The following is a 16,231-nucleotide window of genomic DNA, read 5'->3' as shown; positions in this document are numbered from 1 at the left end:
TAATGACAGTGCGGACAGGAGAGCTTTAGGATTCAATTTCCTGCAGTGTGAACAAGGAAAGCAATAAAGCGGTTACAAATTCTCAGCTAAAGACTTTCCTTGATGACATGGATGTTTCCTCTACTCCCAAATGGATTTGCCATGTGACACCTGGTACTATATACAGTAACCGTTTTACAGTATGTAAGTAGTCTTCTTTGGGATTGGCCAGCAACCATTAGTTCGGTCTGATTGTCCGTAATGGATGTGAAACATGAAACATTTGTGGAACTAAAAATGCATTTCTTGAAAGCCTGTGTTCTTTTGTAAACAGAATCAAGGCATTCCCAGATGTTTCATGAATACATCAAGCAAACCATTTCAATAAGGGTCAGAGCACAAAAATAACCCATTAAAGTGTATGTCCTGATAGACAGCTGTGATTTATTTATGAACAAATGAAACAAAAGAATTTGTGAGGCCCTGTGCATTCTAGAGGTTTTAAGAGTGTATGCCGATCGGAAAAGTCTGATAATGTTGCACAGAGTCAACACAAACCCCGAACCCAGCACGCCGCAATAATTGATTGAGAAGAAAAAAACATTACAACATTGTGCCATAATCATTTTTGTCAAGCAAGACTTCAAAAGAGTCATGTTTTTTGTTTATTTCCTAGCCAGACAGAGGAGGCATACGTTAAAATACTGGTATTTTGAATGCATGACATCTCATCAACTGAGTATCATTTAAGTATCTCGTCCGGGCAGAGTGTCCTCTTTTTTTGGAAATAAAAATATAGTCACCCTAGGATATGTTGTAGACTCGCATGCCGACACATTTGTAATTGGTGTGTACGACTCAATTTACAAGTGCCTGCCTACCCAAACTTAGCGCTCACTGCACGTCATTGCCCATACAACAACAACAACAACAACAACAACAACAACATTTCTAACTGTGGTCTGGGTTTTGGACCACAGTCAGTTTCTTCACTCAACAAAAAGACTGAAATTGAGCTCTCTGGTGTAGAGAGGACACATCACTTTGTTTATCCATCTGTGCTATTAGCAATCTATTTCTTGGTTCATGGAGAATGACGCAAGATGTTATGAACAGATGGCAGTGTTATTCATTTTGTTGGGTGGTGTAAAATGTTATCCCAGTATTTGATATGGAAAAACATGTATTTAGCCCCTTTTATGTTCCTTTCAAATTCAAAATGTAAATATATTTGGTTCTTATGTCAATCCTCTCTTTTTTGCTCGTCTCTGCTAACTACAGTAAATACTTTATGAAAGAACCTACAGAATGAATGACTAACCACCCAAAAGCAATTGAAACAATTAGGGGTGTGAATTGCCTAGTACCTGACGATTCGATTCGTATCACGATTCACAGGTCACGATTCGATTCGATACCGATTAATCCCGATACGAATTTATAAGTCGATTGTTGCGATTTTTTTTCATTCAAATTTAGAAAATACTAATCAGTAAGCTTGTAGAGTGTAAGATTTATATGAAAATGTATTATTTATTTATCTGAAATTTCAGTCTTATAGAGGTTGTAATCTGTTTCATGTTTGAACAGCATTAAAATAAAATATTAAGGCTTAATGTTCCGTTCATATAACATTCTTCCATGCTCAAGGTGTGAATCCTAAAAAAAAAAAAAAAAAAAAAAAAAACAAAAAAATCGATTCTGCCCATATTGAATCGATTCGAGAATCGCGCGATGTAGTATCGCGATATATCGCCGAATCGATTTTTTTTAACACCCCTAGAAACAATATAATTGTGCTATAATATTCACAGTTCTATACTACATGTTCTTATATTACTCCAAGATGATCTCAGCTTTTAATGCTTGACATCTGAAATCCTTCAATATTTATCCACTCAATATTTATTCATTTAACATAAACAAATAGTTTGTGTAGTACAAAAAAAATAAAAATAAAAAATCAATGCATGTTTGTTACTGACCATAAATCATCTGCAAAGTCCAACCAAAATACCAACCTCACTAACTAATTGGCCCAGTCACCACACATCTATAAACTCAAAGAAAATGCTCCAGAATTCCTTCTTTTCTATTTGTCTTTTTCTCTGCTTGATTTTAATTGCATCCAAAACTGGCCAAGGTCAAATTAGCAAAAGGATTCCATCTTATTCACAATTCTAATATCTCATATTTCCATATCTCCACCACAACATTCATACTGTTTGGGATAAATCACCAGACCTGGAATGAACATCAACTTAATGAGATTGACTGAGCCGAATCAAATGGTTATAATATTGTTATTATTATTATTATTTTTTAAGTCAAGGCATATTTCCTACACAAAGCAACTCAATGTGCTTTAGCAAAAACACACCAACAAACATCACCAAACACATTAGTTAATGACATTCACAAGCAAAACAGAGAAAACAAAAGTATCATACAAAAACTACTAAATGACCTCCTAGCAGAGTATTTTTTAACCAATTATATAGATCCAATTTATTATGTAATATCATTCTGATTCGGATTACTTAGCCCTGTGATACTATTATGCTGGAGGTATTCTGTGCATCCTCTTCCACTCCACTGCCACAGTCTGTAGGTAAGCAGTGACTGTGAGGAATAGCTGAACGGTTAAAGTACTCTGTATGCACTAAGGGTCTTGCACAACAAAAGAGGGAAATGGGGTGGATTTGCTTTTAGGTAAGAGTGATGTTTTAATATTCAGGTGTATCAAAAAACATTTCAGATCTAGGTTTCGTCAGTGAGTTGCTCACAGAAAAAAAATGTGTTGAAAGCTCACCGTGCATTTCTTTGAAAATAAGCATTCACATCAAAATGTGATAAAAGCAAGGGAGCTTTTGAAAAAGGCCAATGTAGCCCACTGTACAGTGTCAGACTGCACACTTGGGAAAAGAGCTTTGAGTTGTTTGGTCTGTAGAAAGCATCATTCAGATCCAGTTGAGCGAAATCAAAGTATTTGGAAGAAGGCTCAGAACTATTTGAAAAGACTTCATTAAACTTTGTAGGATTGGCAAATTATCCAGACAAAAACAAATCCCTGAGCACTCTCGCCTTGTTACCTCGCTGTCCCAAAACAAAATTGGGACAAGACGATAATGACTCCACTGGCAGTCACTCAGCATGCATGCTGTGGGATGAGTAAAAATGAAATTGATTTGAAAATCCTGACTTGGCCTGGGATGGGATGGAATAGAAGGGATTATTGTGCTGACTGTACTAACACTGGATCCTCCCCTGTCCTTCCTATCCCAGGCAGTTCGAACCACCCTTGCCATTCATCTGTTTATGCGCCTCTAGATTGGCGCATGCTCTGTGACAATCAAATTTATTTAGATTTGATCATTGCCATTATCTTCATTCTTTTATCTCAGTTCACTGTGTTTTTTTTTTAAGTAGAATTGATGGCCAATCCAATCAATGCAAAGAAAGGAGAGCGAGAGAGAGAGAGAGAGAGAGATGCTGCAGAGGAAGTGATTTTACTCCAAAAACAGCACATCTCTGAGTTGTCGAGCATGGCACTGTTAACCTCTGCCTGGCAATCCAGATACTGATCTATTTTCCCCCCCACTTGGGCAGAGAATCACATTACATGGCTTTGTAGCTACTTCTATGAAACATAAAGTATACCTGCATGTGTACATGTGTCACGTGTTAGATTTGAACTAATATTTGAACAAATATTTATATATACAATATAGTAAAAGTGTAAAAGTGTGCATTTTTAAGCTGTACTATAATACGCAGTGAGTGGCAGGTAGCACTGCAATTTCACTCTTGCAAGCAAAATCTACATCTGTGTTCGACATCCTACCCAGCCAGTCTCACTGCCTACTGTTTGTTAAGTATCTTTGACCACCATAGAAAGGACACTATCCAGTAGGTATATGCACTATGCACTATTATGGCCAAAAAGATAATTCCAATTATTGTTGATCAATATTCTAAAAATTAATATTAAGCACAATCAGACCCGTCACCAGAAAGAAATTGTAGGGGGGGCATTACCTTTTTTTGGGGGGGCACACTTTATCAACCTGAATCTAATGTTCATCAGGTTGAACAGCGGCATTGTGACAACTGCAAAAGTGTTCAGAAATATTTTCTGTCACTTAAAAGCGGCAGTTCGTTCTGAAATCTAAAAGACAAACTGGAAAAAAAATGTGTAGTTCATTTTGCATTTATTCAACTCAAAAGTTCATTTGAAACAAATCCACTCTTCACCTCTGTAAACAACTATGTCCGAATGAATGACTCTGTGACCCAGCCCTTTCTATCTGGAATTGGCTAGCGGTTGCCTTCATGTGCGTGTTGGATTAGGGCTGTACGATATGGACAACATTTCCTTTCATTTTTGCCAGACATCTCTATTCTTTTATCTTTGACTCAGCATGAGACTTCACATCATTTTACTTTTTTTATGGTGCCTTCTGTATTTTGTGTTATTTTATTTCTATACTTGTACAGATTTATTTATTTTTTTAGTATTTTATTTGCGTGTATACTTATCTACTTATATTTACTCGAATTAATTTTATTTTGTGTTATTTTATTTCACTTGTGTCTACTAAAAGACTAATTTCTATTCCATGCACAGCACTTTGTATGCAGCAATTGATGTTTTAAAGTGATTTAGAAATAAGGTTGAGTTATGTCGATGATATACAGAAACAACATATGGGTTCAGTGAAAAACTAAGCAGAATATCAATCCAAAAGGATGTGTAAAGTGCTGTTTTTTTTTATTAGAACTTAGTGACAGTCATCAACATGAACAAACTTGGCAATAAAAAAAGAGAATTCAACTCACATTGTACTGCAACTGCTTTAGTGATAAATAATTTTATGCTCCTTAGTTGTTGTTGTGCATGTGTGACTGCTTGGGTCTGTTAACCGCATACTGTGTATTGCTACAATTCATCCGTGCTGTGTGGCTTGACTAATTAAAATAAAAGTTTGACACTCACTTGTAAACGTAACCAGTGGACTCAGGATTCCCATTGATGTCAACTGTGTCATCCTGGATCGCGGTTTGGCATTTGGTGGCTTACATTAAAGCGGTACGACGTGCTCACTGCTCAGTCTTTGTCCCAGCGCGAGCCGGCAAATGCGCACTATCTACCCGGAAGTAGATTTGGCTAAGGCACGTCTGCAGAGCGCGCGTCTCCCCCCACCCCACCCCGTCCCTCCTGATCCTGATTGTCATTGGCTCGCTTAGTTGTCAATCACAGCCAAACTTGAAAGGAGGTATGTGGTTGGCTGGCACGCCATACTTAAAACAGAAGGCGCAAGTTTACGTGACTGATAGGACGAATAGTTGGTGAGTCATCTTGCTAGGGCGGGCACGGCTGACTGACAGGGCGGGCACGGACCCCCAAGGCCCGCCCATGGCGACGGGTCCGAGCACAATTATTCATTATTTTTGGGAAAGCACCTGAGTTTTGACTGCACTGATTTTCAAAAACAACATGTAAACAGTTAGCAGTGCAAAATTAAACTTATAAAAAATAAATAAATAAAAATAAATAAACAGCGGGCTACCAGTATAAAATATGCTATATTACATGTTGCATTCATGAAGTCCATTCAATAGACGTTGATCCCATTCAAGGCAATAACTCATCTCCATTTTTGTCAACAACTTCTCTAAACGGTATGCGCCAAGGCTGGTAACGCTGTTAGCGAATGCTAATCGTGCTAACACTAAAGCTCCTCTCCCTGGAGTCCAGCGGCTAGACTCCAGCTGTTGCTCAGAAATGGCGGATCTGCCAAGTCATGGGCAGAGAAACCCTGTGCGAGGGCAGTACTGTATTATGTAAATTAGTAGGGGTGCTAAAAAAAAAATCGATTCAGCAATATATCGCGATACTACAGCACGCAATTTTTGAATCGATTCAATAGGCAGCCGAATCGATTTTTTTAACATCCATTTTTGATGAAAAAATATTCCACAAAACGTCTAACTTTCACACCTTAAGCATGGAAGAATGCTATATTAATGGAACATTAAGCCTTAATATTTTATTTCAATGCTGTTCAAACATGAAAAATTTTACAACCTGTTTGTTAAATACTAGTGGTGTTCCGATACAGGTTTTTGACCCCCGATACCGATACCCAGCTTTGCAGTATCGGCCGATACCGATACCATACCGATACTTGAGTTTTTTTTCCTCAACATGAAAAAGCTGTCCTGCTATTGGTTCAGAGCATTTAAGGGCCAATAGGATATCTTAGATCGGCATGCAGTGAACATGTCACATACCAGTGAATGTCGTGCACGAGCAAGACACAAGATGCTGCATCCAAAATCCTATATTAGTGTTGGAATTAGTGCTATCGGCATGTTACTTGTGAGTAATCACCGATACCCATACCGCTGTTTTAATGTAGTATCGGTGCCTCTGCCGATACCAGTATCGGTATCGGAACAACACTATTAAATACAGTGGCTCACAGTTCTAAGACTGAAGTTTCAGATCAATAAATAATACATTTTCATACAAATCTTAAAGTGTACATGTATAAGTTTACTGAATGGTATTTTCTAAATTTGAGTAAAAAAAAAAAATCGCAACAATCGACTTGTCATATCGGCATTAATCGGTATCGAATCGAATTGTGACCTATGAATCGTGATACGGATCGAATCGTCAGGTACTAGGCAATTCACACCCCTATAAATTAGGCATACACTTATGTCACAATCAGGAAGAATTCAGAATGGCTCACTTGAAGACACAACTATAAAAGATTTACTGGGTAGATTCATTTCACACTTGGTGCGTTGGCAGGCAAACCAGATAGACAATTATTTGTTTACGGACAATTTTAACGTCAATTTTATATCACGCTTCCCCCTTAAAACAACAGGTCAAGCCTTCATAGAGGTGCTGTGAGAAGTAGAGTATTGTCAGTGGCACATATCTTGTGGGAAAATAACAACTCGTATGTCATGCCCTAGCTTAAAAAATACTAGCCTGCGTCCATGCTATCGAGGGTCAGATGTCGCTACAAGAAGATTCAAATGTTAAAGCAGCTTGCAGACAAATAGAAGACCTTTGGTAATCTTTCAAGTCAGACACCAGTCCTTCATTAAAGTCGTTACATAATCTTCCTATAGCCTTCGCTAGGCACATGACTTGTGAAAATGTTAATCAGTGCAAGTTGTGCATAACGCCTGCTCTCAAAACCAATCTTCGTTGCTCGATTAATCTGTTGATAGCCTTCTCAGGAAAAGAGAGTTCAGAGGTTAAGAACAGTTTAATCTTTACATTCGAGTCTAATTTACATCCAGTTTGAGGTGTAATGAAACCGTAAAAAAAAACAAAAACATTTATACTCATAATAATATGATCAGTAAACATATTTAGCCAAGCAAACCTCTGAGGACAACTGTAATCCTGATGTGGGCTAGGGTAAAGATTAGTTTGACACCCATGATTAATACATTATCTTTCATTTTGCGCCTCTTCAAATGGTTTTACACTAAAGAATCCCCAGATCACTGTCACAAATTAATGACTCATTTTATTTCATGCTTTGATTGTCTTTATCATCGTTTACAGTTTTACATCTGTTTCCTCAACGAATTGCCAGCTGGTCTTCATGTTTAATCCCTGCTGTCCTTTTTATTAACTTCAGTGTCACGACTTTTGCTAATGTTAAATTAAAGGGGATGTGTTTGGAATGCAGGTTTTTTTTTTTTTTTTTTTTTTCAGTTTCCAGGTCTAAAAAAGGCATTTGCCTTTTCTTTTTTTTTTTAGTACGCAAAAGGCTAAAGGCTTGACATCTACTTTTTACACTGTGGTTGAAATTACTGCCTAATGCAAATGACTCGATTCATAGCCAGGGTGACAAAACTGTGAGGGAGAGGACAACTATGTCTTGACAATTTATGCTACAGGTGTAAAAACTGAGTAATCTGAGCCACTATTCAACATAACAAATCTTCTTAATTTCAGCCTCTTTACAGTAATTACTCAGTGATTTATTTAGTTGGGCAGACTGATTATCTTTTCTTTTTAATTAAAATAAGACTGCTTTTATTTTGGAAAACAATGACCGACCAGTAGCTGAACAAGTTTCAAAAAGGTTGATGAATACATCAATCTCTCTCATGTGATATTGCTTAACAATTGTTGCTTGTTTGTTTTTTTAATCGCTAAACAATAAAAACATTTTTTAAAAATGTTAAGAAACAATACTCCAGGAAAAATGGTTTTGTAAGACAGATTAATGCACAATAAAAATGCTGTCTGATTATTTGATTAATTGATGGAATAATCAATACAATAATCAATTCTAACAATATTTATTAGTAACATTTGCAACCGCATTGAGCAAATTTTGTTCTTTAAGCGATTAGCAACAAATATAGTGGCTTTTGTGGTTTTATTGAATACTTCTGGAGACATTCTCAGCAGCAGATGGCAAATACTTTGTAATTCCCACAACATGGCTGTTTAATTTCGCACTTGAGTCGGCAAGCATTTCAGAGAGTCAAGTATTTGTATATAAACAATAAAAAAGTAACATTTCCATATTATATCCAACATTATTGGGTATTTTTAATTATCGTATTTATACAGTATGTCAAATGTAGCCAGGATCCTTTTCTGTGTGCATGGAATTAATGACAAGCCAATCCCTGTGAGACCATGCGTAATAACCTTCTGTTCTCATCATTGCGTCAATGTTACACTTTCTCCTCTAGAAATATATTTAAGTTGACATCATAGTTTAATATTAAGGCAAAACTAGAAACGCCACAAAAGGCTGGCTGAGTCCTATCCAATATGGCCATGCACCACATGGACATGGCAGCCATACTGGATGAAGCATTATGGATGACAAATTATTTCAGCTTTAACAGTAACTCCGTCTAAACTTAATTGGCTGTGGTCGAACCAATTCAATGTCTACTGATGCTCAATAGGTGTGTATTGCATGAGGAGTGACTGCACAAGAGTCTATTGGCATGCTCAGTGTCATCACTTGAGATACAACTTAACTGTATTCTATTTATCCTGCTTATCTAAAAACAGACAGGTTGAAGTATTCTTATTATAATGTACTAATGTGAAATATTCATATTTCATCTTCATTATTTACTTTATGTCGGAGGGTTGCACTCTAGCGCCCTCTATTGACAAGTAGCCGCTACAGAAAAGGGAAGCAACGTGCCAAAAGCGAGGTGGGGGAGGGTAGTGGGGGGGACTCATCGTCATTCATAATCTCCCACAAACGCATGGCTTGCATCACGTGGTTAATAACATCTGCCCTGAAGAGTTGACAGCTTGCATTGTCTAGGATGTGATTACGTTGGATGCTATTACAGTAACAACAACATGACTCTAAACTGAAATTGAAGACGATATAATTAAAATTCATGCTCATATTCATTCAAAATTATCTTGCACGAGCGCTGTTAATGTTTTCAAGCATGCACATATTGCACATATTTCTAACAACAGTGCCTTGCCGTGCACGCACCCCCAAGAACATCTCAGAGTCGCACTTTCCTTTTATTATGCTTGTACTATGACAGGAGACCCTTGTTTGAGGAACAAATCGCCATGATTGTGCGCACGCTCACGTAATTCTCTCAAAACATGAATGAACAAACTCCAGCACAAAACTCCCATGAAATGGGCACTTTAAGCCAGAACTGCCCGCAAATTGCTTGTTGGCAGGAAAAGTCACACATCCAAAACACCTTGCTAACTGCTCAGCCGTCAGTCAGGAGCTAAAAATGACAGCGAAGTGATGTTGCGCGACACCCAGCAAAGTTATAAAACAAGCCTTGTTTACCTTATAATGGCTGTGTCACCCTGGCGGACCGTGATGTTGTCGGTGGCCCGCTGCATATCCACACTCCGGACGGGGAATCCTGTCGGGATAAGACATAGCAGTCTGAAAAAAGAAGCCTGCAACTGCCTCCAAAACGATTTGCGTCCGACGAGCATTTTTAATTAAGCTCTGCAGAACGCGTTTCGGCAGCAATAGATCCAAGTGAGAGAGGGACAAAAAATGAATTGGAGTAGTTGTCCAGAAGTCTTCAACACGTGCAGTCAGATCCAGTACAGTCCAGTAAAGTACTTGGGGTTGAAAACGTGCAGCGTTCTCCTCGCACGATAGACCAATGATGTGCGATGCTTTCGGCGTACAAAGTACTGTGGTATCTCTCACCCACCCCCACGCCCCCTCCCTCTCCCTCTCTCGCTCTCCTTCGCTCTCTCTGCTTATCCAGTGCCTGACTGTGATGCTCCCTATTGGTTGTCAGGACAACAGCACCCCCCGAGGTTCTTTTAAGTGTCACACAGAGCAAATGGGGGGGCAATGAAGGGGCAAGAGTTTTGGAGTCCAGTGCTGGACAATGTCTTTGCTTTTTGACCATGGCATGGATACAACCATCTCCTACTATTATTGTTTCCATTTAGTTGATACCGTAAAGTGTCTTTGAGTGCCAAGAAAAGATCAATTGTATTTATTATTATAATTATAATGAAGATAATGATTAATAATTTTGAAGCCTCTCTAAATAGTTTTCATGTTTTTTTTCCTTGTCACAAGGAAATGTTGAACATATTCAACAAGTAAAACCATTCAAATTGTAGGCGAAAGTTTAGCAAGTGTTTAGCGGGCGTTGGCTAACCGCTACCTTCGCCAACACTCACCCACCAACATTCACCTCTAGGATACAGACTTTAACCTACAATCATTTTCACAGTGTATGTTTATACTGCTTTCTAAAGTAACAGTATTTGACTGACATGTAAAGTGTACTTCTGATGTTCCATTCCGAGGTACTGACGGGGAAATGGAGCATGGAGCAATATTGTAAAGTTTTATAACTATCTGGTGTTCCCGTTTTGTGTCTCGTCAAAATAATTTCCCTCTGTAATGTTCATGTGCATCGCCATGTTGGGACGGATGTGACATCACCACCTTGACAGGCTGTCACTCGCACCCATTATTTACAATTGAGTGATAAACCACTATTGAGTGATACGCCAAATCGCTTCCCTTTGGATGTAAATCTGTCAGACTCAGATATTTATTTATTATTATTCATTTAAACGGAAAGGATATAACCTGACCTGGCGGACAGGTTCCGTCTTAGATAAGCTATACATAAGCAGGTAGCGTAGCCATGCTGCTACAGTAATTTCTATAATCTTCTTCCTTTTTACAATACATGCACCTGATTGTAACCCATGTGGCCACATCACCAGATATATTGTAATGATTGACCGAAAGGCTCTGGTTTTCAATGTGGAAGGACTAGAAAGAATTAATGTGACTTCCAGGACTGATTGGTCATCGACACTTGGTAATTTAAAAATAAATCACAGCATTTATGATAAATACTGTCAATTTTTGAACGGACACATTCTCAGCTGCAGCAAACATAGCATTTTGGAGGTATATGAATGTCAACATTGGCTGGACAGGTCTTAATATATAGTTTGAAGATGCATTTTTAACAGAAATCTGTGTGTGTGTGGGGGGGGGGGAGAAAATAGTAAAGCCAATCAAGAAAGACTCATTAAGCAAGTAACAAAGAAGTCTGTCAATTTTCTAGATAGATAGATAGATAGATAGATAGATAGATAGATAGATAGATAGATAGATGGATAGATAGATGGATAGATAAAAATGGAGATTCTTTAAATACAAGTATTTCAAAAGAAAGACTAATCCTGTTCTCACCAGAAGAAAAAAAAATGAAAAGAACATTTAATTGGTGTGGGGTATGATGCAACCAGCTTCTAAAAACTTTGAAGTATTTTTGGTCTCATTATCTGCATGGCATACTTATATATTATGTTCTGCTGACTCCCGACCTACTTGTTTCCCTCCCCATCATTCCATCCCATTAGCTGAGCTAAAGCAGTACAACAGAAAGTGGAAGAGAAGCGCGACCAAGGTTGTACATTGTGTCCTGTGGTATAAAGTTCGATCTGCCAACAATGATGACTTCGTGTAAGTCATCACTGAGTCCATTCTCACCTCCTCCATCACCATCTGGCACTTGGCGGAAAGGCACCCTCTGTTCAGAAAGAATAATGTGCTGTAGTCTGCACGTCTGTAGGGCCTAAGGGCGAGCAGTAAAGTTTGTGGTACCTCTACATCCCCCTCTGGCAGAGGGCTAAAGTACTCCAAGACTAAAGACAGACACATGGTCCCTGTGAACCCAGGTTATTGCATCACAATGCATTCGAACCTCTACCTATGCCCTACTTTATCACAACACACAACAAACACACCCAAAGAACACAGTCAAAGGACTGTAAATCCGCTCTTACATAAATAACTAACCTTGACAGACTCCATCTGGCATGTGAGTGATTGAAGATGCAAGCAAATGTCCTAATGAACTGTAGTTGTGATGTTCACTTTTTGAAGAAACATGAACTGTTTGTGAACGAAATGTTTCTGGTTCTTCAGGAGCGATTTACTTGCCTCAATGTGTTACTTTTGATCCACACATCTATGGGATCACATTTCAACCCCAGCAGCGTCCTCTTCACGTCTGTGTTATGTCCGCTTACATAATCATACAAACCTTTTTTTTTTTTTTGGTCTTCTGTGTTTTGAATGTGCCATCTCGGAGTTATACTAAAAGCTGTGCAGTATATACCAAGCCACATTTAAAATATATCACACTGTTCTGTATACAGAAAATTGCTATACTGTATATGTGACAAACAAGAAAAATGAATCCAACCCTTATTTCTTTTTTTTTTTTTTTTTTTTTTTTTTTTTTACCACTCCCAGCCATTTTCACTGAAGCTCCTTCACTCCTGGCTGTTTTACTGGATTGTGACTGATTTTGCAAGGCCCACAGAATATTGTGTTCTATTGCAATAAAGACTTGGAACCTACCAAAAGAAAGAGTAAAGTCTCTTCTTTCATCAGGAAAAAAAAAATTCTATCTGGCTCTATTTTGCAGCAGTTAGCATTAGAATATAGCTAAGTTTCATCATTAATCACAAATGGGCTTATCATTGTGGGGGAAACCTGTATGCTCTAGCATTTAAAAAAAAAAAAAGCATTAAAAACGTATACATACGTCTTTGGGACACTTAACACATTTAAATAGAACATATTCATTTTTGGGAGCAACTGAGGTCATTTGGGGTGTGTATGAGTTTGATGTTTAGTCTGCTTATTTATGTATTTATTTATCTCTTTATTCACTACTTATTTATTTACTGATGTAAAATGTATTTACTTGTAAAAAAAACAAAAAAAACAAACAAACCTGGCATTCATACTTCTAAATGTTTGCTTTATTCTTGTTTACTGCAAAACTGATGTTTATGTTTATGTACAGCACTTTGTATACAGCAATGCCTGTTCTTAAAGCGCTTTATAAATAAAGTTGAGTTGAGTTGAGTTGAGTATTTGCTCCCAAGTGCATCTTGGGTCAAGAAAGACAGTAAATACTTTATTTGGAACAACTAAGAAGCACAATCATATAATTTAATGCCTTTATAACATATAAGCAGCTTAAAAAAATACTCCATATTTATGTATGTATTTTTCAATAAATCCTCAAATAACAGCAGTCAGTTGCAAACAGTTTGGGTCAATTGCTGATAGATTCTCTTAACTGATGCCGAGTCTTAGCACGGTGTGATCATACAGAATCTACAAATTGCCAGTTTGACCTCAGCCTTTCGATTCAACCTTTTTCTTCTCAACAGCCCAAAAAGACTGCACATAGCCTCTACCCACACAAACAGCATCTCCTCAATCTTCTTGGAAAAGAATTGCTTTGAGCTGGCCTTTTAGGGTCATCTCTCCTCTTACCATACACTTTTATCGGAGAGTTAAGGCACACACGTACCTTGCAGCAGAGGAATGGTTTACCTATAAGTGGAAATATGTTTAAGATTAAATCCTTTGGGGCAACAAGTACAATTCCAATGATGCTGTGCTTATAATTCCCACTCTACTTTTGACCACAAGGAGATGTTATAAAATAACAAAAACATCCACATGTTTAAAAGTATATTTCACATATGATTGCAGTAAGATGGCATGGATCAGTGGTAGTGTGCTTGTTTCCCAAACCGGTGGTTGTGCGTTTGATACGGGAGTCCGGAGTGACCATAATGAAGTGTCCTTGAGCTCAAATACTGAGACTATGAGAAGTACGTGTGGAGTGAAATAAATACACGGACTGAGCACCAATGGGAAAAAATACACTTTTTTTAAAATGGGCCTGGACTTTCACATGTATAGCACTTTTCCGCCGGCAAGGCACTCAAAGTGCCTCATACTGACTCCTCATTTTACCCACTGATGATGCAGAATCGTGAGCAACTGGGGGTTCAGTATCTTTCTCAGACTCACAAAAGCCGGGATCAAACCCGCAACCTTTAAGTTGGCAGAAGACCACTCTACCACCAGAGACATGCTGCCTCGGATATAATATGGGCCTATATTTCAGTCATACATTGGTTAATAAAGCTACACGTGTTTCAAATGTATTTGTATTAAAATAAAGTGTCCATGTCTACCACGGACAAAACGTGTTTCAATGCACTAGAAAAGAAGGCTAGCAATACTGCAATTTGCCATTTTAGCCTTTCTGCCATATTCACAGTGATGAATGCAGTCATTTCTTGGTAAATAACAGCTATATTTTGCTCTGGCCCCAGAGTGCATAAAACCTGCATATACATTCCACCTAAAGTCTATCCAAAACTATAAACATAAACATGCCCGGAGGACAAACATGCTAACTGCCTCTGTGCCTCATTCCCTAAAATAAATAATGTAGACCTGCTCATTTTGTGGTATGAAAAAAAAAAATCAGTCCCATGCTTCGGTTTCCTCAGACTATAGAGCCAAAAGCTTATCTGTCTGCAGGCCCTCACTTCTCATCTGCATTCTCTAATCTGTATGTTGCCTCTGTCGTCTTAATTAGGAAGCCACAGACAATGAAGCAGAGAATGTGAGATTTTATTCTAGATTTGTCTCCCATCTTGACGATCTCATTTATGAAAAGAAAGGAAAACTAATCTGAAAAAATGGCTTGCATATAAGCTGACATTTTAGAGGCAGAAACATTAGCGAAACATTAGCAAAATAATTGCAATAAAGGGCAAATTAATAATTAAGGCAAAAGAAAAATGCCACAAGCTACGAGTCCATGATTTAGCTCAATACTGCTGTTGGACAGAATATAAAAACTTATTTCTTGGCATACGGTGTTGTGGATCAATTGGTAGAATAGGTCGTCCTTGGTCAAGACACTGAACTCCAAATTTCTCCCAGTGGGCCTGGCAGCACCTTACATGGCAGCAGCCGCCCATTGGTGTATTAATGTTTCTTTCTCAGTCGGTGTATTTTTAAAGGAACAGTATGGGGGGGGGGGGATGAATAAAAAAAATCTTGGAACTTTTAACCATGTTAAAATGATCATTCCTCACCAAACATGTTACCAAAGTTGTGCTTTCCTCCTGTTGCCCCTCTTTGAGAAATTCTAGGTCATTCTGTTTTACTTCCTTGACTTACTTACTTATTACAATTAGAAAAATAGCCAGCAACATACCTAATATTGCCTAAAAAATTACATCTCCATGGTGTTAAAGGTAAGACTTAATCATTAGATGAGTATAGTTAATTGTGAAAGTGCTTAAAATACATCTCCTTTATATTATTAATTAAATGTATTACATTCGTTTTATACTCAAAGTTGCTTGTTTAATTGTTTGGCGACGTCAATGTTTATTTAATTTTTAGGGATAAAGTACTCTTTGTGATATATCAGTGGGCAAAACATTTTGTCACTTCAATATAGTTTGCGACTGGGCAAGATTTTACAACTTGACTTACGAATTGCTCGATCCAAGTAATGACTTGACTCAACTTGCATGCAACTTGGTGTCAATTGCACTCATAAACCATGATGAATTCTGCCATAACAATCTACAAACATGGCAGAAAATACTCTCTAAAATCTGGGACCAAAACAATTACAAAAACATTTGAGATAATCCTTATCTCAAATTCAATCCATTTAGACTACAGGGAACAAGCTTGGGGTCTTTTAATTAAGGCTCTATGGTTTGAAATTTTTTTGGAATCATATTTTGTTTTTGTTTTTTTGCCACTGAGAATACTGTTAAAGTCTTAAGGGAACAGACTTGCATAATGCATATGATCCAAAACAGCTTGATTCCACCAGGTTTGCTTGCCAGAGC

General features: G+C 37.8%; 1 protein-coding gene across 2 annotated transcripts in view; it reads right to left on the bottom strand.

Annotated features, from left to right (window-relative positions):
* lsamp (limbic system associated membrane protein) overlaps positions 1–16,231 on the bottom strand; it is a 380,427-nt gene that overhangs the window by 204,051 nt on the left and 160,145 nt on the right. The window contains exon 2 of one of the 2 annotated variants that reach the window (XM_077494301.1): positions 9,822–9,900. In XM_077494301.1, coding sequence (XP_077350427.1) covers positions 9,822–9,900 — 79 coding nt within the window. Of the gene's footprint in view, positions 1–9,821; positions 10,172–16,231 lie in introns of those variants that run through there. The other variant, XM_077494300.1, reaches the window with a different exon arrangement.

The sequence above is a fragment of the Festucalex cinctus genome, chromosome 13, assembly GCF_051991245.1.
Source record: "Festucalex cinctus isolate MCC-2025b chromosome 13, RoL_Fcin_1.0, whole genome shotgun sequence".
Taxonomy (NCBI): Eukaryota; Metazoa; Chordata; class Actinopteri; order Syngnathiformes; family Syngnathidae; genus Festucalex; species Festucalex cinctus.
The sequence above is the reverse complement of the archived record's forward strand: the minus strand, read 5'-3'. Positions and strand labels throughout refer to the sequence as shown.